The 27,713-nt window shown below is 46.9% G+C and overlaps 1 protein-coding gene across 1 annotated transcript; it reads left to right on the top strand.

Annotated features, from left to right (window-relative positions):
* Positions 1 to 3,798: 3,798 nt before the first annotated feature.
* On the top strand, positions 3,799 to 27,713 carry ARHGEF40 (Rho guanine nucleotide exchange factor 40). Its single transcript, XM_036769633.1, has 24 exons — positions 3,799 to 3,919; positions 6,553 to 6,750; positions 7,302 to 8,550; positions 8,689 to 8,856; positions 9,033 to 9,153; positions 9,567 to 9,663; positions 9,750 to 9,830; positions 9,953 to 10,069; positions 11,346 to 11,441; positions 11,600 to 11,715; positions 11,953 to 12,079; positions 17,792 to 17,914; positions 18,057 to 18,200; positions 20,503 to 21,113; positions 21,323 to 21,557; positions 22,001 to 22,087; positions 22,907 to 23,122; positions 24,024 to 24,194; positions 24,860 to 25,037; positions 25,192 to 25,296; positions 25,541 to 25,684; positions 26,233 to 26,363; positions 26,977 to 27,033; positions 27,159 to 27,713. Exons 1-23 carry the CDS (start codon positions 3,917 to 3,919, stop codon positions 27,016 to 27,018), a joined length of 4,560 nt encoding a protein of 1,519 aa, XP_036625528.1. The 5' UTR covers positions 3,799 to 3,916; the 3' UTR covers positions 27,019 to 27,033; positions 27,159 to 27,713.

Below are 27,713 nucleotides of genomic sequence, written 5' to 3'. Positions count from 1 at the left end.
ACATAGGCAACATTTCTCACTTCTCCAATGAAAGAAGAAAGGCGTATTTCCTCTCTCTTCTTTGGGGCCAAGCTTAGCCATTATAATTATATGGCTTTCCGTTTTGTTTTATTTTTCTTTCCATTTCCCCTGTTAAAATCATTGTGCATAGTTTCCATGATTCTGTTTATTTCATTTCATGTTAGTTGGTATGCTTCCTGAGTTTTCCTAAATTCTTCATATTTGTAATTCCTTATGCTTCAGTAACGTTCCATTTCATTTATTTACGTACCACAGTCTGTACATTTTCCAGTCAGTGGGCACCTATTTTGTTTCCAGTTCTTTGTACAAAGTGCGAATATGGAATATTTTGGCATATAACGGGACTTCTTTCTGTCTTTGGCTTGTTTTGGGTATGCACCTAGCAGTGAGATAGTGGATCAAAGGGCTTGGATATATTAGACACATTTTTAGCATAATTACAAATTGCTTTCCAGAATTGTTGGACCACTAACAGTTTGATCAGAGTTCATAAATCTTTCAAACTCATTTTTCTTTGCAGCGTTGTTGCATAAATTTTTCTCCTGGTTCTGTTCACTTCACTCTGTATCACTTCACACAAGTTTTCCCAGATCTTTTCTCTAAACATACCTTTCATCATATACTATAATATGTTCAACTTTTCCTCAATTGATGGATAACCTTTTGTTTCTAAGTCTCTGTAATAACCAAAAAGATGCTATAAATATTTTTGTAACTATGGGCCCTTTGCCTCATTTTTTGATTTCTTTGGAGGTAAAGGCCTGGTAATGATATCCCTGGGCCAATGAGTATGTATACACAGTTTAGTAACTTTGAGGCATGGTTCCAAATGGCTTTCCAGAATGGCTGGGCCTATCCATACCTCCAACAACAATGTATTAGCATATCTTGTTGTTTGTCATCCTTTCTAGCAATTGTCATTTTCCTTTTTTTTCATCTTCTACAATCTGTTGAGTATGAAAGAGAAATTCTGGGCTACTTTAATTTGCATTTTTCTAATTATTAATAACTTGGAGGATTTTTTTCATATGGTTCTTGATAGCTTGGATTTCTTCCTTTGAAAACTTCTTGTTCATATCCTTTGACGATTTACATATTAGGGAGCTGTTGTTCTTAGGCATTTTAGCCAGTTTTTATGTATCTTGTAAATGAAACATTTATCAGAAAATCTTGCAACAAAGATTTTTTTTTCCTCCAGGTAGCTGATTCCTTACTAATATTAACTGCATTTGTTTTATTTATTCAAAATATTTTTACTTTATGTGGTTGAGATTGTCTATATCATCTTCTCTGATCTTCTCTATTCCTTTTTGTTAATTAAATCATCCCCTATCCCTAGTTGTAAAGGTATTTTCTTCCTTGCTCTTCTAATTTGTTTATGATATGATCTTTATATCTCAGTCATGTATTTATTTCAAGGTTTTCTTGATATATAATTTCTATATTTGATTTCTCCTGTGATAGAATATAAGAGAGAAACCCCTGAGAGCAGGATCGGTTTCATTTTAGGTTTTGTACTCTCTACTTTGTCTAGCACAGAGTATAGCACTGAGAAGATACTTAATACAATTTATTGAGTTGGGCATTGCAGGAAACTTGAAGGAACTAGGTGGGAGAGGAGTCTTTCTCAGAGTACAGACACTTTGTCAGGGGCAAGCAAGCTGAGAACAGGTGGTGAAGTGTAACCTACTTGAAAGATACATGAAGGAAACTAATAGGAGATAAACCTAGATTTGTAGAAATAAGACTTCTCAAGGTATGAAACGGCAAGATAGTGGCATTAACAGAATGGCCACCAGGGGGCAGCAAGATATTTCTTTTCTGGGCAACCTTGGCAGTCTTTGGAGTGTGTTGGAGGCCTGTGCATCTCCTAGCATTAGAGGATGACTGACAATCAGAGGATCCAAAGACCACTGGTTATTGGAAAGGAACCTAAATCCTATCAGGAGTCAGTCATTGTAAAGGGAAACCTAAGGATTCTGCCTCTACATTCATCTTATAGAATACAAAGGAAAAAAGCTATTTATTTTCGAAGATAAAATAAATGATCCCATGACCACTTCTCCTATGGGACATAGGGGACCAGGATCTCTGAAACCTAGCACTTGGAGTACCTGGGTTCTATAAGTGTGAAAAGGAAAATGATAGCTACTTATACTTAGGCCCCTTTATCCACAGCTGGAGGGAGAGGTCCGGGGACTAAACCAAGGGAGGGGATGAGGGAATTCCTCTGCCTCCAGTAACAAAAAATCTGGAATTGGTTTATTAGGTCAGAGAGCAGCATAACTTCCATTCTTGGGCCTCAGTGGAGGTGGACAGTTTGCTTCCCCCAGGGATGCCTCTACATCTCCCTCTTTCTCCCATGCCCCTCCTCCCTAAAACTTAGAATCCAGCAGAAGAACCATTCCCAGAGATCTGCCCTCTTCCTGAATAGATGAGAGGATGATATGGTCAATGCTTCTCTAAATGCCTCCATCAGGCAAAATATTCTGTGACTTTCTCATTTCACCCCCACCCCTAGTCCCTCACATTATAAAGAGAGCAGCTAGCTGAAAAGACCAAAGGATGATGTGGGACAGTTGGGTTGGTGACAAAACATGCTTTAGCTTTCTCCCTCCTCTACTCACCCTCCCATCCCCAAACCAAATCTGGACTGCCCTTGTAGATATCAGATATCTGCTGTATCCTGGATTTCCCTCCCCTCCACCACCATAAAACATTTATTCTGGAGGAGCTCCTTCAGCCCAAGACTGAAAATCAGAAAGACGTCCAAATGAGGGGAAAATTTGGCCCAGGATAGAATTTCAAGATAGAATGTTTCCTACTTCCTGCCTCTTCTTGAAGTAAGCAGGGAGTGTGCAAAGTCCTAAGAATTCCTCCCCAAGCTTCATTCAGCCCTGACTGGTGGCCCCTCTGGGCAAAGGACCAAAGTGACATGGAGGAATGTAAGGTGAATAATGGATAGAGGCAGCCTTAGAAGAATTAGAAGTGACTACAGAAGAAACCTTGAACTAGAGTCCCCAGCCCCCCTTAACCACAGCCCCTATCCCAACCCTTTAGCCCTCCCTTCTCCCCGATCCACACCCACGCACCTCGTCATTCTCGGACACAGGAACCTCATTGTCCGAGCTGTGCTGCCAGAGGCCTGAGCATGGTGGGCGGGAGAGAAGGGGGATGGGGGAGTTGGAATTGTCCGGACAGTGGCTGTCGAGCCCCCTAATTTCCCTCTGTCCATCACCACGAGATGTTCAGTTGATGAAAAGGAGGCCCTTCGCCCAAGTCTGGACGTCAGAATTCGAGGTCCAAATGAGGGAAAAACATGGCCCAGGGTAGAGTTTCGAGGTAGGCGGTCTTTAGCCCCGAGCCTGCCGGGAGAAGAGGGATCGAGAAAGATTCACCCCAAGTCCCAGAAAAATTCATTTGAGGGTCAGATCCCAGACAGATGCAGAGGGAAGGAGACCAGTCAGCAAGCAAGAGGGGAATCCCTGGGAGAGCCTGGTTGTCCGATGGGTCAAGGTCCTGAGTAAATTAATTGGGGTCTGGGATGGGTGAGAATCTAGGGTACGTAAGTGGATGCTCTGGGTGGATGGGCGGGGTGAGCGTGGAGTGTCCCAAGGAGTTGTGCATCTCCCGTTAGACCAAGTCGCAGAGAAGGGAGTCTGGGGAGCTGGGGGGAGGTGGGGGTGTGCGCTTAGGGGCGGGGCGGCCGTCTCGGTCCCCCTTGGTGGAGCCCCGCGGCCTGGGAGCCAGAGCCCGGGCTTAGCTTCTGCTACTGCCGCCGGGGCCGGAGCTGTCCCCCAGCCAGACGAAGTGAGAGCCGCCCGAGGGAGGGAAGCGGTGCGCCCCGGCCCCGCCTGGACGCAGCCGCGGACTGGGGCCCTGGCACCCCTGAGCCATGGTGAGTCCTGCTCCCCAGCCTAAACGCTTTCCCTCTCAGAGCTCTTTGCCTCTGGCCCCCACCCTCTCCTGTGGGCCTCTGGATCCCAAGCCCCAGCCCCAGCCCCGCCGCCTCCTCTGACTGTCCTTGATCTCGCTTCTACTTTGACTCTAGTTCCCCACCTCGGAAAAGAACGGAACGCTCTTCCTTTCCTCTCCTTTCTGTCTCTGTCTCTGGGTCTGGAGCTGCCTGGCTCTCCCTGTTGGTTCCCTTCCCTCTATTTAGCCTCCTCACTCCTTCTCTTATTTTTTATCCCTTTATCTGGCTTCGCCACCCCACCCCCAACCTCCTTTCTTCTATGCTCAAATTTGTGCTTTCCATATCCCTTGCCTTCTCCTCTTCCTCCCCTTTCTTACTCTCTGTTTTCCTTGCCTCTGACTTAGCCTACTTGTGCAGCGCCCCTTCCTTTCCCAATTACCCTGCTTATCCCACCCAGGACCCCTGGGAGCAGGTCCTGGCAATGGCCCTGGAAGGGGTCGGCCAGGCCATGAGAACGGACCTGCCTGAAATCACCATTTTCCATCTCAGTCCCCGGTCCTGTGAGGGGAGGCCCACCCATCCGGTCCCAAGAGGACCAGTCACAGCTGTAGCTGGGGCAGGGGCATGGAAGAGTAAACAGGGAAGAAAAGATGCAAAGGAACTAAGACTGCAGGGAGTTACTAACTCAGGTGGCATACTTGAGAGAGGAAGGAAGCATCACCTGGGGAAGCGCACACAGCCCTTTGTTCCACACCTCTAACTGCTTTTATCATTTAATATTGTATATTACAGTTCTCTGTGCTTATGTCAGTTCTCTCTCCAAAACTGAAAGCTCCAAGAGGAGGTATTATACCTGATTTAAACTTTGTATTCATCCTAATATGTTGTATGGGGCTGTGCACACTGTAGGAGATTGATATGCTTGGTGAGGTGAATGGCATAGGGAGAAAGGGACGCTGCCAGGGGAGCTTACACTGCAGTAGAGAAGGTGGCACTGCCTTAAGGGAAGTTTGAGTTGACACTGCAGGGAGGATGAGGGCATTTGGAGAAGTGAGACAGGCACACACTACAGGGGAGGAGAGAGGTGCCTAATGGTCATTGCCCCCTGAAAAACTCACTGCAGGAATACCTTCAGAAGGAGACTTCACTGCTGAGAGAAAGAAGGCACTGCCAGGGGGAGCTCCTACTGCAGGAATGGGGGAGGGGTCCTGCCAGAAGGAGAGTGAACTCCAGGGAAGAAGGGGGGGTACTGCCACTGGGGAAGCTCCCCCTCCACAGAAGAAGGGCATAAACTGTCAAGGAGGGAAGAGGGAAGCCTTGCCAGGGGTTGTTGACTCAGTCCCTCTAGTCTCCTCTCTTGTCCCAACCCTGTCGCTTCCCTCCCAAACCCTCCCAAACTCTCCACTCCCAGTCCCCTCTCTTCAGACTGCTCCTCCCCCCTCCCTCTGCTGCTGCTTCCTGTGGCTGGGACTCTCACACAGCCATGAGCTCACCGCCCCTAATGGGTTGCAGCTGCCTCCCAGCCTGGGCTTCTGCTCCCCCCTCCCCTCCTGGCCTCTGAGCCTATCGCCCACTTGGCCCCACCCCCACTCCATTCTCAACCACAACCACCCCTTCCCCTCCACACACCTATTCATTCTGCTAGACACTGGAGTTAGTTCTTCCACATGCCCGCAGGCCCAGGTCTGTGTAGGTGCCCCTCTTCGTGAGGTCTAGCTATCCTCTGTCTGTTCCTAATCCATCTGTCAGTATGTAAATGCCAAAAATCTGTGGTACTCCATGGCTATATGTGCCTTCTTCCTCTGGACTAGGGTTACTTGGGGGTTGGAGGGGCATTTCAATCACATTGTAAACTCTTGCTCCATTACACACACACACACACACACACACACACACACACACACTTTTTAAAACATTAAATCAGGTTACTTGGAACTTCAAGGAAGGGAAAGGGGGGGCTTATGGGAAGGGTCTTGATGATGGAGGTAAGAAGAGCTACTTCTAGCTGGACTCAGAGTTATCCATGATGTCACTGATGTGTGGGGAGGTCAAGGGGCAGAGGAGGTCAAGAAGGGGCTACGGCTAGGGGGAGAAAGGGACTTAGCCTGTTGGTGTTAAAAAGTCACCAGGCTCAACTCATGAGCATCCTACACACACTCTAGCAAGGTAAAGCCCTTTCCTGATTTCCTTTCCCTCATACCCAAAGTGACCTCTTTCCCCCTACAAAATACCCCCCAAATGTTCGTTTTAATCTAATTTCACCAACCTAAAATGTGTTTCATTTGTGAAGAAGGCAGAGGACTGGTACAAAACATAATCTGTTCTAGTTTAAACCCCTTCACTGATTATATGTGTAGGTACTAAAGGTCTTATTTAAACTATTTCTGTCACATCCTTCTCTCCCCTGACCAGCCACTGCATAGTACCTTAGAGCAATTCATCTGATTTCCTTGTGCTCTAGCAATAAGTCTGACCAGATGAATCTGCTCCTTCAATTCAGAGCCAACAGAGAGGCCTGTGGACAGATCATCCACCTACCCCAGACATCTTTCCCCTTCCCCCAACTCTACCCAGGGTCCTCTCAGTCTCCCCTGATTTCCCCTTTCTTCTTCCAGGAGCCAGAGCCAGTAGAAGATTGTGTGCAGAGCACCTTGGCTGCACTGTATCCACCTTTTGAGGCAACTGCACCCACACTGCTGGGCCAAGTGTTCCAGGTGGTAGAGCGTACCTACCGAGAAGATGCACTGCGCTATGCTCTGGATTTCCTGGTGCCTGCTAAACACCTTCTTGCCCGGGTCCAACAGGAGGCCTGTGTGAGTTACTAGCCTGCCTGCATGCCTGCATGCCTGCTCACTGGGCCCTAAACTGATTGCCTGATTGCTTCATCCCAGGGACCAGCCCCTACAGAACGAACTCCCAGAAACAGACACCCCCCCCCAGAAAAAAAAACTGACCTCCCCTTCAGAGACATTTACTCCTTCAAACACTGACTCCCCAAAGAGAGCAATTAGCTGTCTTTTTTCATCTATATAATGAGGAGGTTGGACTCTATGGTCTCAGAATTTCCCTCCAGGGCTAACATTCTATGATTGTTATACTAGCCATATCCGTGAACCCTCAATACTGACCTTGCCCGAATACATAAACTAACTACTTGACAGTACTCACACCTGCTACCTGGCCATAGTGTATTACCTGTCTAAGGCTAAGTCTACATTTTGTGATAATGACCGATCAAGAGACAGGAACTGCCCTTATCCTGACTGTCCTTACCCTATCTGTCCCTGTCCTCACGTACTCTGCCTCCACAGCCTGCTGACCAGGCTTGGAGCCCCTTGACTTCCGGCTCCCCCTCTCTCTCCAGGCCCAGTACAGCGGCTTTCTCTTTCTTCATGAGGGCTGGCCACTGTGTCTGCATGAGCAGGTAGTAGTACAGCTGGCTGCACTGCCCTGGCAGCTGCTTCGCCCTGGAGACTTCTACCTACAAGTAGTGCCCTCCGTGGCCCGCTCTCCTCACCTCGCACTCAAGTGCCTAGCCCCAGGGGGTGGACGAGTGCAGGAACTTCCAGTGTCCACAGAAGCCTGTGCCTACCTTTTCACTCCTGAGTGGCTGCAGGGTATCAACAAAGACCGTCCAGCAGGGCGCCTCACCACATGCCTCCTGGCATCACCCACAGGTGTCCAGCGGTTGCCTTGGGCTGAACTCATCTGCCCACGTTTTGTGCACAAAGGCAGTCTCATGGTAGGACAGAGTCCAGTTTCTCTACCCCAAGAGCTTCCCCCAGGACCCTCTGGGCTCTCTAGCCCCCCACTGCCTGAGGAGGCCCTGGGCACTAGAAGCCCCGGGGATGGGCACAATGCCCCAGCAGAAGCCCCCGAGGGCGAGTATGTGGAGCTGTTAGAGGTGACCCTACCAGCCCGAGGGTGTCCAGGGGATGCAACATGCTCCCCTGGCCTCTCTAGGACTCAAACTGTACCTGCCAGGAAAGGTGCAGGAGGGAAGGGACGACACCGACGACACCGGGCATGGCTGCACCAGAAAGGAACAGTGCCCCGGGGTCAAGATGGGACTCGGCCCCCTGGCGAAGGGAGCAGTACTGGAATCAATACTGGCTCTCCCCCACAAGATGAATCCCCTCAGGAAGAAGGAACACTTGATGTTCCTGAGTTCCCCACTGAGACAATGGGAGAGGAGGCTGGTTCTCTCCCTCTAAAACCAAATGAGGGTGGGGATGGGCCAGGCCAAGGGGATGAGGGACTGGCTGGGACACCCCGGAAACTAGGCAAAGGAAACAGAAGGAAGAAGCGTGGGGGAGGCAGAGGAACTGCTGGTCAGGGAGCAGAAAGTGTACCATTAAGCCCCAAGAGCAAAGAAGAGACCAGTCATCCTGAGGCCCTTGCTGGTTTGGCCCTCCCAAGTGACAATGAGCTCTTGGGAGTCAACCTGGTGCAAGAAGAAGAACCTGGCTGTACAGGAAAGACAGAGTCAGGGCTGGAGCCGGAGCCAGAGCAAGTAAAGGAAAGAGAACCCATATCCTCTTCTACCTATGAGTCCACAGAGGAGGGAACAGGAAAAGCAGAGCCATCAGGGCAGAGCATGGCTGCTACAGAAGGTAGGAGTACATGGAGGCCAGTGGGGAACAAAGGTGGGAGTGACTCAGCAGTAGAGAAAGGACTGTGGTAGTGGTCTCAGTCTAGGGAGCAGCCTCTAGTCCAGATCCCGGTCCAACCATTCTTCCTGTCCTCCTTAGCATCCACAGACCCAGAGGAACTCCCATCTAGCCCCCTAATACCACCATCTAAAGCTGGGAAGAAGGACAAGGAAGGCAGTAGCCCTGAAGGGTGTGCCCCAACTTTGGTTGATGATGATTCTAATATGACTTGGGATTTGATGGCATCTGGATTTTTCATGCTGACTGGTGAGTGCCTGGAGTGGAGCAACAGGAGGGAATAACAGAAAATGGGAGAAGGTAAAAAGTAAGGTAAAAGGAGGTCATGTTGCTGGGGAGAGCCAAGGTGTTTAAAGACCAATTGCACCTTCACCTGAATGAGCAATCATCTCTGACCCCTTTTCATAGCCACCTCATGTCCACAGGTGGGGTGGACCAGTGTGGCCGGGCCTTGTTGACCATCACTCCACCATGCCCTGCTATTGAGCCTCCACCCACACAAGCAGAGATGAGCACCGTTCTTTGTTATCTCCATTCACTGCTCAGGTAAATGTGGGCCAAGTGCTGACCTCCCTGAGTCCTTAAGATGATCACCTCATGACTTCGGGGACAATGACACAATCCTGCCCCCCATCCTCAGCCCACTTTTAGCTCAACCACCCATCTGAATTCTGAGAACACTGACATTATATGTAGGATGCTGATTAAATTTTTCATACTTTGGCTCCTTCACCATAGGGACTATGAACCTCCCCAGACCCTCAAGAAACTTGACTCCATGATCTTTAAGACACTCTCCCCTAGAGGCAAATTTTCCACCCCACATACTGGTTATTTGCATTCTGTCTCCCTGAGCTACAAGGATTTGTAGCTTTTTCCATGGACTAAACCCAGAGCCTCAGACTCCACTGTGCCCTAACCTCAAGATGAGACCTTATTAACCTTCCCTCCCCACACAGGTCTGACCTGAAGACGTTGGGGTTGTCTGTCCTTCTTGACCTCCGGTGTGCTCCCTTGCTTCCCCCAGGACTAATTCCTGTTCTAAATGACCTTCAGGTACCCATTCTAGACCTATAATTCCATTGTGCCCTTCCTATACTCCCTGACTCCCAGGGTATGACCTGATCCACCTCTCCCCTTAGGATCCCAAAGAACACCCTGTGATACAGCGACTGATGATTCTAACTCAGAATGAGCCTCACAATGAGCTTGGTGATCTTCAGGTACGATCTATTAAAGCCCTACCTGTGGGTGAAAGAGAAGAGAGATGTCTAAGTCCCACACTGGCTTACTTGGCTGGCTATGTATCTGGCCAGAACTCTACCTGATCCCAGCATTTCCACAGGGTGCTGAGTTGATATCAGAGAGTGACCTGCCAACTGTGGCCAAGCCTGAAGAACTACAGAAAGACCTAGGAGGTCGCAGGATCCTTTCTCCACGACGCTGGACAGAAACGCATCAGGTGAGGTCACCTTTTCCCCTTATCTCAGCCAAAGAAAGGCGCTATAGGCATGAGCCTATGACCAGGAAATCCACATTAGGAGCAGCCTGGAGTAGAAGGCCAGATCTAAGCCATGACCACAAGACTGTGAGAGATGGTGTTTTAAATTCGATTCAGTTCTATTCAATAGCGTTTTCTGCCCACTAAACTAAGATGTTTCAAGGGAATCTAAAGCTCCTGATGTGACCAAGTACGGTACGACAGAAGGAGAATTGGACTTGGAGTCGGATGACCCGGATTCAGGTCCTGGCTCTGATGCTACCAAACTATAGAACCCTAATCAAGTTACTCGGTCACTCTAAATATTAGTTTCTTTAACTGTAAAATGAGGATAACATTTGCATGACCTACTTTACGAAGTTGTTATGACGAAAGTGCTTTGTAAACCCTCAATAACTGTGTCAATGTGAGCTGTTCTCATTCAAAAAGGTTATAATACTGGGGAGGATGAGATAGATACACCTAAAAACAATTAGAGGATAATGCAAAATAGTACAAAAAAAGTCCTGTGTTAAATACCAAGTTCCAAAAAGAATGACAAGAAAGAGGCAGTATGGAACAGTGAAAGGAGACTGGGTGGCTTGTAATCTAGGCTCCATCACTACCTAGGTAGGTGACCTCAGATGAGTCATTTCACTTATCTGGATGCGAATTTCCTGGGGAGCAGGGGAGGGCAGGGTTAACTTCTACTGTCTCTAAGGTCTGTCCCATGATCGAATATTTCTATGACTCTCAGTGATGCAAATGGTTCTACACTGATGGTTAAAAAGTGGAGTGTACCCTACAATTGTTGGGGAGGACTCCCCCTTGGCAGTTGTGGGATTTGATCTGCGCCTTGAAAGATGGGTGGGATTTGAGTGGGTAGAGAGGAAAAGTGTTCTAGGTGAAGGGACTATGTGCCAAAGCCCTGGACTGAGGAAGGTTGGGTCTGAGACCTTGCTCTATCACTAACTGACTGAGTGATGCTGGGCAAATTAATTCACCTCTTTGGCCTCAGTTTATATAAAAACAAGCCTAAGACTCTATGAGCTTTCCTCTAGTTCTGATATTCTGATGTTCAGATCCATCTGTGGGAGTTAAGAGAAGATATCTCTTGGGATTGGGCTACCCTATCTTAGCATTTGGGTTCTTCATCACAAATGCCACCTGTCTGCAATGTCTCTGTCCCTTCTGTGTTGTGTGTATGTGTGTGTGTGTGTGTGTGTGTGTGTGTGTGTGTGTGTGTGTGTGTTTCCAGGAAGTAGCAAGACTGGGCCAGTTGTGCCATGATGTTCTGTGCTCTGTACGGGAGGCCATTGAGGAGCTCGAAGGGGCTGCAGAGCCTGAGGGAGAGGTAAGGATTGGGTGAAAAGAAGAGGGGAGACAGGCAAGAATCCCAGGGCAGAAGAATGGGTAGGACCTTAGCACAGGGGAGAAGGGAAGCTTGTGGGACTGGGGTGGAAAAGAAAGGGGGCTGGGCCGGTGTTCTTCCAAGGGTCCCAATCTCCACAGGTGGACGTGGGAACTCCGGAGCCCCTGCGGAAGGTGCTAGCAGATCCCCGGCTGGCAGAACTGCAGAGGGATGGAGGAGCCATTCTCATGAGACTTCGTATAGCCCATAGCAGCAGGTGAGAGAAATGAACTAAGCAGGACAGGGCTAGGAAACTGAGGAAAGGAATGGAATTGATTGAGGATTACAAAAGGTAGGAGATGAGGTAGGCAGATGGGCTACCAGGGGTGGCAGGTACATCCTTAGAAAGTAGACCCCATGGGATCTTGAATGAATGGGGCTAAGGAGGTATGTGTGGGTCAAAGCTAGAGTCTGGCGAAGGGTAGTGTCCTCACATTCCCACTTTTACTCTCAGGTTGGAGGGCCCTGGCCCTGCCATTCTGTACCAGGAAGTGGATGAAGCCATTCACCAGCTTGTGCGCTTGTCCAACCTCTACCTACAGCGGCAGGAGAATCAGCGACGTCAGCACAGGCTCCTCCAGGTGAGCCAGAGTCCTTATATCTCCAAGCACCCCTACCTCTTGACACTGATATGAAACATCGGGCTAGTTGGAGACTTTGCCTTTGGCCCCCAGGACTTTCCCTTTTCCTCACTTTCTAAATCTCCTTAATAATTGAAACTCAGCTCAAGGCACTGAGCCTGGGGGGTGGGGGGATGGGGGACTTGAGTGGACTTGGCTCCCCAAGTTCTGAGATCTGCCTTGCCACCACTCTAACTACTTGCTCCCCTCCTTCTGCAATGAACCTTGTTTGGAGACTCCTGATTCTATCAATCAATTTACAAGGATCATTAAGAACCTATTACGTGCCAGGCCCCAGGCTACCTTCTGGGGTTATAAAAACAAAAATGAAACCATCCCTGCCCTCAAGGAGTTTGCATTCTATAGGAAGCAACATGTATAAAAGTGAACTACACTAGATGGCAGCTGAAGGCCTTTTCCAGTTCTAGCCCTATGATAAACATACATGAAATAAAGACAAGGTAAATACAAAGAAATTTCAAAGGGGAGGCATTAACAACTGGGAGAATCAGCAAAGGCCAAATCACAAGAGGTGGGCCTTGAGCTGAGCTTTGAACAAATTAGGTTTGCTCAGAGGTGAAGAGGAGGAGGGAGTGCATGAAGGGCATAGGGGATTGCCTATGGAAAGGCACGTAGATAGGAAATGTGATATTTTGTTGTGCGGATCAGCAAACAGGCCAATTTGACTGGACTACAGAGAACACAAAGAGGAGTCGTGTAATAAGCCTTGAAAGGTAGGCTGACATCAGATCGTGAAAGGCTTTAAATGCTGTACAGAAGCGTTTATAGTTGAACCTAGAGTAGGGTTTCTTAACCTGGGGTCCACTGACACCCCCCAAAGAGATTTAATGGATAGATTATAGGGTATCTGTGAACCTGGATGGAGGGAAAATGACATCTACAGTTATCCCTTCCACTTCGAAGGGGTTAGGGGCATGGCATCCCCCACCATCACACCCTACCCCCATGATCTGGAAAATCCACATAAAAATTTTTGGCCCTCCCTTTGGATCAGAGAAGAAATCTGAATTTTTTTCTTTTTCTCTTATTTGGTGTTTACAATACCTTATTGTAAACTTTGGGTTGCTATTATACAATACTATGCATACATTTTATGTATTTCTGAATTTCTAAACTTTTTTTCTGTGTGATCTACTGGCCTTCACGTGTCATCCTACAGCTTCCACAAAACTCCCAAAAAATTCCCATTTAATTTCTTATGCCAGCCCAAGGTTTTTTCAAAATCACAATAAGGAAACTTAGGATGTAGAAGGGATAATTGTATATTTTCACTATCCTCTAAATGAAATCCATCATTTCCTTCAATTAGGAACATTGGCAACAAACCACAATAGTGTGGGGCTTCATTAAATTGCTAAAGGGGTCCATGACCCCCCCCCCAAAAAAAAGCTTAAGAATGTCTGTCCTAGAGGCAACAGAGAGCTTCCTGAAGAGTGACATGGTCAGACTGCACTTTAAGAATATTCTAGCATGCATTTCCCTCTTCCCCAATACCCCTAGTCACCACATACTTCAGACAAGTGTAGTTCATTTTTTAGGGTTTATTTCCAAGATGAAAGAGAATGTGTGTATGTATATGTGTATGCATATATGTATGTATATATGTGTTTTCATGTACATATGCTTCTGAAAATATGTGTATATTTACATGTATGTATATAGAAACACATATATCCAAGAATAATATAACAAGGTATAGAATTAAACATAAAAGAAATCTATATATTCCCAGACTGAGATACACCTCAGTTTTCTATCCTAATTCTTAACCAAAATTTCCCAGGCCAAGTCATGTTCCTTTTTGGTTGGGAGACTCATGACATGGCAGCCAGATCTTTCATGATTCTTAGTGAGAATGTCACCTTCTATCCCAGAACACCTCCATTCTGGCTTTGGGATTTGCCACCTGGACCCCATGAATCAAGTTTACCCAGCAATTTCTGAGTAAACCTGATTGAAGGTGATTAAAAGTCAGGTTCTTCATGGGGCAGCTACATGGTACAGTGGATTGAGTGGCTGGCTTGGAGTCAGGAAAAGGTAAATTCAAGCCTGGCCTCAGAGGCTTACTGGATGTGTGATCCTGGGCAAGTAACTTAACCTCGGTCTCCTCATCTATAAAGGGAGGATAATAATAGCACCTCTCAGGATTATCGAAAGGATAAAATGAGATAATATTTATAAAGTGCTTAGGATAGTGCCTGGTACGTAGTAGTATTACATACATTTGGCTATTTTTACGTTCTGCCCTTACTGCTTTGTAATCACAGGATCCTAGATTTCAAGCTGGAAAAGGCCTTAGCGGTCACTTCAGATGACCTCAAATGAGGAAACTGAGACCCAGAAAGGTTAAGTGATTTGTCTAAGGTTACACAAGTTGTAATCACTTAGACAGTAAATTTACCTTCCCTTTACCCAAAGTAAGGAGGGAAACAGAACTACCACACATTTTTCTGACCGCATCACAAATCAGAACGATTCAGCCGGGGGTGTGCCAGAGCCAGCTCAGATCAGTCTGGGACAATTGATTGTTACATTTTCAGTGTGAGCATTTACACCTCAGACATCAGTAAATACTACAAAACAGAATTTGACTTGTCTTGTTAATTGTTTAGACTTAAGAGAATAATGGAGGAAATGTTAACAATGAAGATTAAACTTAAAAATGTGTCCTGTGAACATTTTTTTTTGGAGATCTAGTTGTTAAACACTTACCAGCACACCACTGGAATTATCCTCATACATAAAACATTCCCAGAATTTACAAAAGACAGAAGAAGCAACATGGTATAATGGAGAAAGTGTGAGGCTTGGAAATGGGAAGACATAGGTTCATATTCAGCTGTGGACATTTACTAGTTAAGTGACCCTTGGCTAATCACTTATTCTCTCTGGGAATCAGTTTCTTCCTCTTTAAAATGAGGGAGTTGGACTCAATGACCTCTGAGGTACTTTCCAAGTTGAAATCTATGTCATTGTTTTCCTTATAAGCAAACCTGAGGCATCTCTGGTGGAGTTCCCATGGCGTTCCCCTCCCACAACCTACCCAACTTGTCCCTAAACTGCTCCCCAAGCATAGCCTTTCATTTCTGTATTCCAGAAGCCAACTCACAAGTCTAATCCTTGCCTTCCATAGAGAGAAAGCGTCTTCCCTTCTAATATTGGCAGATTCTCTTCTACCTTGATTTGCCTTCCAATCCCAAGGGGCCATTTCAAAACTCCCTCCTCCTCCTCTCTCTAGGCTTCTTGGCACTGAGGAACCAAGTCTTCCCCTCCCTGATGTTGGATAGGAACATCAGTCCCATCCTTCTCCCCTTCCACCTTCCTTCCACCTAGGCTGAATCTGAGATCTTGGTAGATCCTGATAATAATGCTATTATTTAGCTATGAATAGTGCTATAGAATAATGCTATAATCAGCTCATATTTATATAGTTCTTTATGTTTTACAAAATGCCTTTCTCACAACTCTGTAAGGTAGGCAGCGAAATTTTTATTATCTATATATTATTCAAGAAACACACATGGAGATTAGATGATTTATTCACAGTTCCACAGCTAGAAGAAACAGAAGAGCCAGGAATACAATATGAGTTGTGACTCAAATTGAAGTCCAATGGACTTTCAACTCTACCAAACTGTCTCATGTAGTCTAAGAGTCAGACATTTTAGTAGATTCTGGTAGATCTGAGAGACCCTATGTACCCAATGGAAACCCTGCTGATGTATGAAAACTTCCCAGCTACTACCTTCTTCTACCTAATGTCAACTCCAAACCTAGAAGCCATAAAAAATAGTAATACCTCAATCCTCAAAGGAAGAAGGCATGAAGATCCAAGAGGGCAACGGATCTTGAAAAATATTTATCTTCTTTTTAAGAGGACTCTTCAGAAATGCTTTCTTCCTTCCCTGGACATTAGCCTTCTGGGGCCAGGAGCCCTGCAGAGAACTCTAGCTGTCCTACTGAAGGGAGGCTACAACAAGCTTGGACCCTTAGACTTGGTTTTCATTCCATAGTCCCAGGCCTAATAGCTGAATAGCCACCTAGACCTAGCATGGAAGTAACTCTCTGCAGCCCAGGTAGGGTCAGAATGCTGAGGAACTTTTTGTGATTAATACCAAGAAAATGACCCTGGGCTCTGTTTGTGCCAAAGTTGAAATCTAAGCACCACTGACTAACTTGGGGACATTAAGCAAGTCACTTCCCATTTCCTTATTTAAAAATAAGAATAATAATCCTTGTATTACCTATTTCCCAGAGTTGTCTGGATCAAATGAAATTAATTTATGTAAAGCATTTTGTAAGCATGAAGTGTTATATGATATATATAATATAATAGATATAATAATATAGATATGATAATAATAATACCACATTTACATAGCGCTTTAATGTTTACAAAATGCTTTCCTTTGCAACAACCCTGTGAGATAATAAATCTATTTTACAGATGACGTTAAGTAACCCACCCAGGGTCTCATAGTTATTAAATGATAAGAGTAGAATCTTAAATCTCAGTTCTCTGTCTCTGTCCAAAACTTATTCCATTATACTGTGCTGGTATTATTCTAATTTATATTATTATTAGGGTCCACGTATACTAGGATCTAAAGGGTTATACCTCCAAACTAGTCAGCACTCTCCTCAGAAAGAGCCTGATGAGTGTACTCTCTCTCTCTCTCTCACTCTCTCTCTCTCTCTCTTTTCTTCTCTATTAGTCTTTTTTTTTAAATAAAATATAGTTCTAGTACTTTCATTGGGGCAGCTAGGTAGCACAGTAGATCAAGTACTGGGCTGGGAGTCAGGAAGAGCTGAGTTCAAGTCTGATTTTAGACCCTTACTAGCTGTGTGACCCTGGGCAAGTCACTTAACCTGTTTGCCTCAGTTTCCTTATCCATGAAATGAGGATAATAATAGCCCCTACCTCCACGGGTTGTTTTGCAGATTAAGTAAGATAACAATTCTAAAGCACTTTGCTCAGTGCTACATATATATAAGAATTTTGTGCATGTAAGCTATTATTTGCCTTTTTGGTCAACCTCAGCTTTTCTATATTCTTAAAAACAATACTCAAACCACCCATGCCCACATATGCATGTTCTAACCACAGCGCTACCTCCCACCCTTCCTCCACCTCCCCTCAGGCTCTCTTCAGTTATTGACAAGTCAACTATTTCCAGCCAAGCCCTCAGCTCTACATTTTGCATTGCTTTCTCCCAGATGAGGCTTCTCTAAAGAGCTTCCTTCTGATTTCCCCTTATCCGCCTGCACTCCAACAACCCTCAGCTCAGCCTGCCTCCAGATCCTATCAGGCTTCCCTTCTCACTCTCCTCCTGTTGTCTCTCCTTGATGAACACCAAGCCCTTCTCAGTCCCAGTTATATATCCTGCCTACCCCTGGTCTTCTTAATTACCCTGGGATTTTGTATAATACTTTTCAGATTGTTTTCATGTCCAATAACTTATCTGATTCTTAAAATTCTTTAATTATGATTATATTATCCCCATCTTACAAGTGAGTAAACTGGGCATTCTAGTGGCACAGCCAGAATCAATCAGAACCCAACCCTCCTTACTTCTGGATTCAGTGTTCTTTCCACAATGCCACACTGTTTCTTTGACCGGTGTCTCCTCTTCCCAATCTCTTTGCCTCCAGGTGTTGCAGTGGCTTTCTGGCCCAGGAGAAGAGAAGCTGATGAGCTTTACTGAGCTTGGAGACTCCCTCCCTGCCCTGCAGGAGACAGAGATGCGCTTCCAAGCCTTCAGTACTGAAGCTCAGGTACGGCAAGGGGGACCAATTGAGGCAAATAAAGATACGGGACAACGGAGGAGAAGGGAAGATCTGGTGGAGGAGGAAAGGGGAAAAGCTCTTGAAAGGCCAGGGCTGAAACCGTGGATCACTCCCCCTCAACCTTCTGCAGGAGCAGCTGGCCCAGGCTCGGGAGGCCCTGACCCTGGAGGAGGATTCTAGCACCCAGCAGCCCCTGGATGACTTTGAGCAGCGACTGGAACAAGTTGAGAGTAGCCTCCATCGGGCCCTCCGCCTACACCGTTTCTTTCAGCAGGTACCCTTGCTCCTTCCCCTTCCCCTCTCACCTCTTCTCATTGTCTTCCTTCTCTTCCTATATCCCCTCTGGAGGAAAGCGGGCTGGATTGGGGGTCAGGAAACCTAGGTTCATATTAAGTGTCTACTATGTAAAGATAAATATACAACAGTTCCTGCCCTCAGGGAGCTTATGTTCTCTAGAGGGAAAACAATGTCATATACACAGACAAGTCAATACAAAATATATACGAAGGTTAATTTCAAGAGGGTACTAACAACTGAGGTATCACAAAAGGCCCCTTATAGGGGGTGCTGTTTGAGCTGAGTCTTGAAAAGAACCAGGGAACCCAAGAACCCAGTATAAGGAGGATATGTATTATGGGCTAGATAGAAGATAGTTTATACAAAGTCAGAGATAAGAGATTGAATGTCACACCAAAATGAAAAATAGGCCAGCTTGACTGGAATGTAGGATCTGTCAGTTAGCAAGCATTTATTAAGCACCTACTATGTGGCAGACACTATGAATTGGAGAGGGAAGAGACCAAAGGCTAGAAGACCAATTAGAAGGTTACTACAATAGTTAAGAAAAGAAGTAAGGAAAGCCAAAACTAGAGTAGTGGTCATGTCTGTGGAGAGAAGAAGGCAGATGAGAGAGGTGTTTTTGAGATGTATAATATATATATATAAGACTTGACAATTGATTGGGTATGGTGGGGCAAGGGTGAGTGAAGAATCTAGCATGACTCCAAGGTTATGAGCCTGGATGACTGGAAGGATAGTGGTGCTCTCAACAGAAAAGAGAGAAGTTTGGAAGATGGGTAGCTTTGGGCAGAAAGAGAATGTGTTCCATTTTGAGCACATTGAATTTAAAACATCTATGGGACATCCACTCAGAGATGTTCAGTAAGCATTGCATGATGCTACACTGAAGCCTAGCAGAGAGATGGGGTCTGGATACATAGATATGGGAATCATCTGCACAGAGATTGTAATTGAAGTCATGGGAGCTGAGGAAGTCACCAAGTGAGAGGTTGTAGAGAAAGATAAGAAGGTCCAGGACAAAGTAGGGACACACCCACAGTTAGAGGGGTGACAATCTGGAAAAGGAGCCCTGAGGCATGGTCAGACTGGTAGAAGGAGAATGAGGAGAGAGCAGTTTCACCCAAATTCAAGAGATGGTGGTTGAACATACAAAACGATGTCAAGAAAAATAGTGTCTAAGAAAAGGTCATTGGGATTTAGTAATTAGGAGATCTTTATTGACTTTGAAGAGAGTAGCTTCAGTTGAATAATGAGGTCAAAAGGCAGATTGAAAGAGGCTGAGAGGGGCAGCTAAGTGGTGCAGTGGTTAGAGCACTGGACCTCAAGTCAGGAAGATCTGAGTTCAAATCCAGCCTCAGACATTTACTAGCTATGTGACGCTGGGCAAGTCACTTAACTCTGATTGCCTTAAAAAAAAAAAGAGGCTGAGAAGCGAGAGGAAATGAGTTTGGCTTTAAAGGAAAGCTATAGGATGGTAACTTGAGGGGACAGTAAGGTCAAATAAGCAAGGAGGTAGACCTGGGTATGTTTATAGCCAGTAGATAAGGAGCAATTGAAGAATAAAAAGAGGACTGACTGTTCATATCCTGCCTCTGACACTTACAAGCCTTCTGACTGTGGAGGAGTCATTTCACATCTGAGTGTCATTTCATTTGGGGAGAGATGGAGATGATAATCCTTGCATCTCTACCTTATAGAACTGTTGGCTGGATCAGATAGGAGAATATTAACTCCTCCTTTTATGGAGTTTTAAGGTTTGCAAAGTGCTTGTCTCAAAGCAACTCTATGAGGCAGTGTTCCCTCTTTTCTAGGGGACACAGAGAAATTAAGAGACTTTGCACTGATCACCCAGATAGTAAGTGGCAGAACAGGGATTTGAACCCAGGTCTCATAATGCCAAGACCAGTACTCTTTCCACTGTCCCTTGTTGTGTCTCTGAGATAATGTATCCAAATCAGACAATGTGTGTGAAACATTTTGTAAACCCCAAAATTCTATGTAAGTGTAAACTATTAATTAATTTTCTTTATATCTCTGGGGGCCCTTACCCTGGAGACATGAAAGAAGAGCATTGGTACTGGGACTCTGAGGTAGAGTGTTCCCTGGGGTGCTTTTCCTTGGGCAACATTCTTGCAAGAGCCCTGGGGTGGAGGTGGAGGGGCATTAAGGAAAGAAGAAATAAACTGTTGTAAGAAGGACAAGAGCCTAACCTCTCATCCCCGTGTCTGTCTTTCGTTGGTTCCTCCTCTCCCATGTCTCTTCCACTGCCCTTACAGGCGCACGAGTGGGTAGATGAAGGAACAGCAAAATTAGCAGGAGCAGGACCAGGTCAGGAGGCTGTACTAGCAGCCTTGGCCCCAATGCCTAGTGCAGGCACCTTCCAGGAAATGCGGGCTCTTGCCCTGGAACTAGGCAGCCCAGCAGCACTCCGAGAATGGAGCCGTTGTCATGCCCGATGCCTGGAGCTAGAAAGAAGGGTTCAAGAGTTTCTGGGGGATGAAACAAGTCCACAAGGCCGGTGCCGGCGTCGGGCAGACAGTGCCAGCAGCGGAAGAGGAAAACAGGACCCACTCAGCCCCTCTCGGAGTCTCAGCTTGTTGCTGCTCCCCAACAGCCCCGGGCCCCGACCAGCACCTTCCCACTGTTCCCTGGCACCCTGTGGGGAAGACAGTGAGGAAGAAACACAAGAACTTGCTCCCGAGGCCCAGGGCAAGCCACGGCCTGGGACCACACGAGCTGTATTGATCCGTGGCCTAGAAGTCAGCAGCACTGAGGTGGTAGACAGGACCTGCAGCCCCAGAGAACATGTACTGCTAGGCCGAGCTGGAGTCCCTGATGGGCCCTGGGGGGTTGGCACCCCTAGGATGGAGCGCAAGAGAAGCATCAGGTCAGTGCCGAAATCACCCTTAGATACTAAGGAACGCAACCCTATCCATCAATGCTCTCTTCCCCACCCCTTCCAACCCCAATGAAGTTAGTACACACCAGGTTAGGGAGAGGAGAAGGGAGGGAGGGGTTCCCTATAACACCCTCTCAGGGCCCTGCTTTTCCCATGCTCTGGAGTGACATCCCCTGCCCCCTGTCCTGTGTTTCCAGTGCCCAGCAGCGGTTGGTGTCAGAGTTGATCTCTTGTGAGCAAGAGTATGTAACAGTATTGGGTGAACCAGTGCCCCCACCAGGCCCTGAGCTGACAGCAGAGCTTCGGGCCGACTGGGCTGCAGTCCTGGCTGCTCGAGAGCGACTGCGAAGCTTCCATCGGCTGCATTTCCTTCGGGACCTGCAGGGCTGTGCTGCACACCCTCTTCGAGTAGGGGCTTGTTTCCTGAGGCATGTAAGTAACCAATCAGGGCCTTTTCCTTCCCAGAGTCCCATCCCACTGGCCTCTGCTGCTATAAGCCTCATTTCCCTTACCTTTATTTTCTCCCAAGCCCTATCCTCCTAAACCATTTTGCATAGTGCCCCATCCTCTAAAACTCTCAATCCCCAAGTGCCTCTAAAGATACCTCTCACATCTCCCTCAAGCTATTTCTTCATCCTTTTCTGGAGTGCTATGTAAAAAGTAACATCTCCAGAGAGATACTGTATTTGTATTTTGTGGGGAGTCTCTTCATAAACTTGGTTCCTTTCTTTCGACCAATTGTCTCCTGAACTTCCCCACTGTCCTTTTGGGGCAGTCATTCTGTATCACCCGGTTCTTCATGGACTTGTGCTAACCACCTTCCTCCTGATTCAGGGAGGCCAGTTCAGTCATTACCCACTTTCTTCCTGATACAGGGGGACCAGTTCCATCTGTATGCTCAGTATTTGAAACACCGGCACAAACTAGAAGCTGGCCTGGCGGCACTCAACCCCCCTAACAAAGTAAGAGGTCTCCTTTTAGACAGACAACAGAGAATGGGATAGAGAGATGCAGAACACGCCTAGCACTTCCACCCTCTATCCCTGTCTCATAGTGGGAGGGGGAAATGGAATCTTTCTAGTGACATAGAGATGTATAGGGTGTCTGTAACTTGTCTGAGTCACATGGCCGAGTGGAAAGGGCACTGGAACTGGGCAGCCCAGCAGCACTCCAAGCGTGGGGCGGCTGCCATGCCCAATGCCTGGAGTTAGAGAGGGCTCAAGAGTTTCTGGGGGATGAAACAAGTCCACAAAGCCAGTGCTGGCACTGGGCAGACAGAAGTAGGGAAATCTGTATTCTAGCCCCAGGTCTTCTACTGAATAATTAATTGGCTATGTAAACATAAATAAGCTACTTCTCTTATTCCATTTCCTCATAGGGAATATGGGAGAATTCCTATTTTAGGAATATAGGGAGAATTCCTATGTTACCTATCTCATGGGGCTATAGCCAGGATCAAACAAGATCACAGGCATGAAATCACCTTTAAAAAGTACAAATGCTATAGAAATATATTATAATTTATTCCATTCCTCATCCTTTTTGCCTCAGATTAAGGAAGGGAAATAATCTTCTAAATGTCCTCTCCCTCTAACCTTTCTCTGGAACGTTATATGGAGAAGCCCACTCCTGGGGAGGCAGGGGGAGTCCTCTGGTCCCATCTACACATGTTGTCCTTGGGTGGCACCCCTCAGGTCTCCAGAATATAACTGCCACGTGCTCATTGAATGAACGCCTCAAACCCTCACCATGAACCCCTTCTGTCTCCTCCCCGACCCAAGGGTTCTACCGAAGGTGGCCCCTACCTGCCCCAATTCCTACAGCAACCTCTGGAACAGTTAGCTCGATACGGGAAACTCTTGGAGGAGATGCTGAAAGAGACAGGCCCTGAGCTGGGTTCTGAACGCCAGGCTCTGGCAGCTGCCTTGCAGCTGCTAAGGGACCAAGAAGACAGAGGCCGGGATCTACTAGCTGTGGAGGCTGTACGTGGCTGTGAGGTAAAAGCAACCAATGCCATCCACTTGGCACCACTACCTCCGAGACATATGATGGGTTCTAGTCTCAGTTCTGCTGCTAGTTAGCTGTCTGACCTTAGCCAAGTCACCTCCTTAGTTCTCAGTTTCTTCAGCTGTAAGATGAAAGAATTAGACTTAAATCATTTCTAAGACCTGTTCTGGCTCAAAATCCTATGACCCTATGAGTCCTTTCCTATTCTTTCTACTTGACTTTCCAATTCCATGCCTTTTCCCCATCTACCTCACTAGCCTATGCCCATTCAATTTTCCTCTTCCTTTTTCTCTTTTCTCCACCCTGAGATCAATTTCCACCCCAATTTCAACCCTGCTTTATCCTTTGGGGAACAGCTCCTTCTAATTCTCTGCCCCCTTTCTTACAACAATGGCCATTTAGAGTGCTAGAGTTCTCAGAATGCATTGGCATCTCCCAGAGGCTACCAACTGCTGTTTGCCGTGTGCCAATGCCTTCCTCCTCCCAAGGCTGGGACAGAGCACTGCCTGTAGAAATACATAGTCTATGATTTTTCAAAGCAGCCCTGAACCCAAGTTTGGGGATTCTAAGCCGAAAGTTTCACTGCTTCCTAGGCTCCACCTAAAGAACCCAACACAATGCCCTCCCCCCAAAAAAAGTCTCCCTGAGCTTCCAGTTCATCCTACTGGTGTTTTCCTGCCTCCTCCTGCAAGGCCAGTCAACCTTCATCTCCAGGTAGAAAAAAAGAAAAAGGAAGAGGCAAATAGAAGGGGCTTTTGGGATGGAACTAAGTAAGGTAGGGCTACTAAGGCATATGGAAAGTCACGCAATTGAAAAGTCAAGGAGAAGGAATAGGAAAGGAGGCACGGGGTCATAAGAACAGGCCAACCTTTCCCCTTTGTCTTTCATCAGGTGGATCTAAAGGAGCAAGGGCAGCTACTACACCGAGATCCTTTCACTGTCCTCTGCGGGAGGAGGAAATGCCTGCGTCATGTCTTCCTCTTTGAACATCTCCTCCTCTTCAGCAAGCTCAAGAGCCCAGAGGGTGGGCCTGAGGTTTTTGTTTACAAGCAGGCTTTTAAGGTACATCCCCATGGGGGCATCCTTGCTTCCTCAGATATTCAGAGTGCTCTGGAACCTCACCCTAGTCCAGAGACTTGGGAAATCTAGAAACAGGCCTTGGCCTGGAGTCAACCACTGATTCAAAATCTCAAGTGCTCGACATGAGCCAAGCTCAGGAGATTTCCTTTTCTCTAGTGCAGTAGCCACAACCAGACAATCCAGGGATAAAATGAGAGTGGTAGTATGTGATCTAGAACTTTGGGATCAAATTCAGGTAGAAAGAAATCTCTGCAAGCCTTAGAAAACCACAAATTAACATTATCTATGTTGTATTATATTTTTATTTATTTTGTTCAACATTTCCCAATTAACATTTTAACTTGGTTTGGCTCACTCAGTTTTGCCCATGGGGAGTTTGACACCTCTGATCTAGAATACACAGGCATTGCAAATACTTCTGGACCAGAATGAATAACCAAAGGGAATGACCCAAAAGACTTGCCCATACCTTGGTACCAGGTGCTGCAGGATTCCTATTTTCCACAGCCAATAGTTTTGTTCTAAGACCTGGATCAGTAGACTACGACTCCAGTATTTATTCTTAGTCTATATTCTGGATCTTGGGGATGAACCACCTGCTTGTTTATTCACTCTCCACCCTTCTCCCTTTCTTTTTTTCCTCACAGACTGCTGACATGGGGCTGACAGAGAACATTGGGGACAGTGGGCTCTGCTTTGAGCTGTGGTTCCGAAGACGGCGTTCCCGGGAAGCATACACGCTTCAGGCCACCTCATCTGAGATTAAACACAAGTGGACAAGCTCCATTGCCCAGCTGCTTTGGAGACAGGCAGCTCACAACAAGGGTACAGGAAGAGAGTTTAGGAGTTCGAGCAGACTGAAGGAGGGGTGGTGGTGGTGGAGAAACAACAAAAAGAGGGTTGGACAACAAGCTGGTGTTCAAGCAAGAGCAGAGGTAAGAAGGGAGAGGGGCAAGTGACAATGTCTCTGTCTCCCCAGAGCTTCGTGTGCAACAGATGGTATCCATGGGCATTGGGAACAAACCCTTTTTGGACATCAAAGCCCTTGGGGAGAGGACCCTGAGTGCCCTGCTCACAGGGAGAGGTGAGAATTATGGTGTGGAAAGTCTTCCACCCTGCCCCCTTCCCCAAGTACTCAGAACCTTAAAGATGAGGAAACAGTTTGAGGATGTGGGTTGGTGGGTAGAGATAAAGAGGAGTGGTAAACTCTTTTTAGGAATTGTGGGACTAGGGGACATTCCATGGGACCAAGCAACATGATGGGGAGGTAGAAGAGCTTTCCCATGACCATATCCGCCCCTCCCTCCCACACACCCCACTTTCTACAGCTGCCCGAACCCGGGCCTCCGTGGCTGTCTCTTCTTTTGAGCATGTCGGCCCCTCCCTACCCTGTCTCTCCCCGGGAGCCTGCTCCCTGCCCGCCCGCGTCGAGGAGGAGGCCTGGGACCTGGACATCAAGCAGATCTCCCTGGGTGAGGCACCATGAGTGGCGGTGGCCCTGCACCCTGGTGATGCCCCTAACCGGATGCTCCTAACAGCTAGTTCACCATGGCAATGCTTAGGGCTGCCTGGAACTGGGAAATTTTTCCTGCCTTAGCCAAGTAGCCTTGCTGCCATGATGATTTTGTACACCTTTCCAATCCTGAAGCACTTTCTACCCCATTGTTAGGGGGATGCTTACAGCCGACTGTTTTTAAGGAGCATTTCCTCTATGCCCCTCTCTCTAGCTCTCCCTTGGTCGCTATGGAAACTACCTCAGCTTCCTGTTGTGCCCTCCTGGCTCACCATGGCAATACTTACAGCTTCCTGTTGCTTCTTCCCTGGTTGTTCTAATGATGCTGCTGACAATTTCCTGCCTCTTACTGGGGGGTGGGGGGGAGGCTCCCCTGCAACTGGGTTGCTATGGTGACTCACAGCTTCCTGTTGCTAGGGAGGTTTTCCTCTATGCTCCTGCAGCCTGGTTGCTTAAGGTAATCTGGAGGGGTTCTATACACTGCTCTCATCCCAGCTTCCCCTCCAGCACCTGAATCACCTGACTCTTCTGGAGAAGTGTCCCCGGGAGCAAGGAGCAGCCCCAGCCTACAGCCCCCCAACCTTGGGAGCAGCACTCCTATCCTGCCTAGCGGAGGGATCTTGGGGTACGCCCGTCCGGTGAGTTCCTATAATGGGGCCAGGTCAGGGAATGATCTCTTTGACTGTTTTATATGTGATTTCTCCCATTCGTAGAGTCCATTAATCAGGAATGCTATCCTTACCAATTTAAGCCAGCGATCAAAATATCCCTAGGGCAGGGGAGAGCATTTAATAAGCAATGGAATATTACGATGGAAAAAAAGAGGGGATGACAGATAGGCTAGGGCTTAAACTAAACTGACCAAATCCAGAAATGTTAGGGAGACATCTTTGGTGGAATACAATAACTAACAGACTTCCACTTAGAAGAGCTATGTTTAAGTCCAGGCTACCTCTCAGGGTGGTTTGGACTGCCATTTACAAGCTGTTGCCACTACCTTGGGCAACACTTAATCCTCCTTCAGTCTCAGTTCTTAATTTATAAAACAGGAGGTGGTGACATCTAGCTACTTCATAAAAATATTGTGACGATCAACTGAGATCATATATGGGAAGGGTTCTATAGCTACAAAGAACTATCTTAAAGGTCAGCTACTATTATTGTAATTAAAGAAGTACAGGCTTGATGAGGAAACAAGTAAAAAGAGGTAGTGATTACCTTTCTAGCTCACTGTAGTTTCTCTCTCCTCAGAGCCATATTCGAGCCCCAAGTGACCCCACCACCCCTCTATGACCCTGGAGCTCTAGGGTGAGTCCCAATATCCTCTTTCTCACCCAACATTTCCCTCCACTTGGATGTTCCCAACTCCCTCCCCCAGCTCCCAGGAGTCAATTCTTCATCTACTCAACTCCTCTCACTCTTCTCTCTTACAGAGTAGGTCCAGCACTCAACAGGAGCACCACCTTTGAAGCACATGATGGGTTAGGTTGGAGGCATAATACAGGCATGAGAGAATGTCACACTTCTTCCTTTCATTTTATTTTCTGGGAGAGAGGGGTCAAGGGACCAGTGCATTATAATACTGCCTCCCCATCCCCTGCTCTTCCTAGCTTAGTGCCTTTGCCTGCAGGACCCAAGGTGACCCTATCTGCTCACCACTGAAACCCTGCAATAGGAGAAATTCTCCCTCTTCCCTTTCTTCCCTAATCCTAACCCATCATCCCCTAGGAAATACATCACTGCTCATGCGCAGTACTCCTCTACCCACAACTTTCATTTCTCTTGACCCCTTAGTCCTCCCTAAAGGAGCTCATCTCTGCCAGGCAAACTGGAGTTTTCTGGGAACTGGACCATCACAGGAGATGGAACTATGCAAATTGCTGTGGGAGGTAGGGGTTGGGGAACCTGAAGGTGTCTTCTATGTAATTACTGTTATTGTAATTACTATTTCCATATTAAATGTATTTACTGGAGTCATCTCCTGGAAA

The sequence above is a fragment of the Trichosurus vulpecula genome, chromosome 8, assembly GCF_011100635.1.
Source record: "Trichosurus vulpecula isolate mTriVul1 chromosome 8, mTriVul1.pri, whole genome shotgun sequence".
Classification (NCBI taxonomy): domain Eukaryota; kingdom Metazoa; phylum Chordata; class Mammalia; order Diprotodontia; family Phalangeridae; genus Trichosurus; species Trichosurus vulpecula.
The sequence above is the reverse complement of the archived record's forward strand: the minus strand, read 5'-3'. Positions and strand labels throughout refer to the sequence as shown.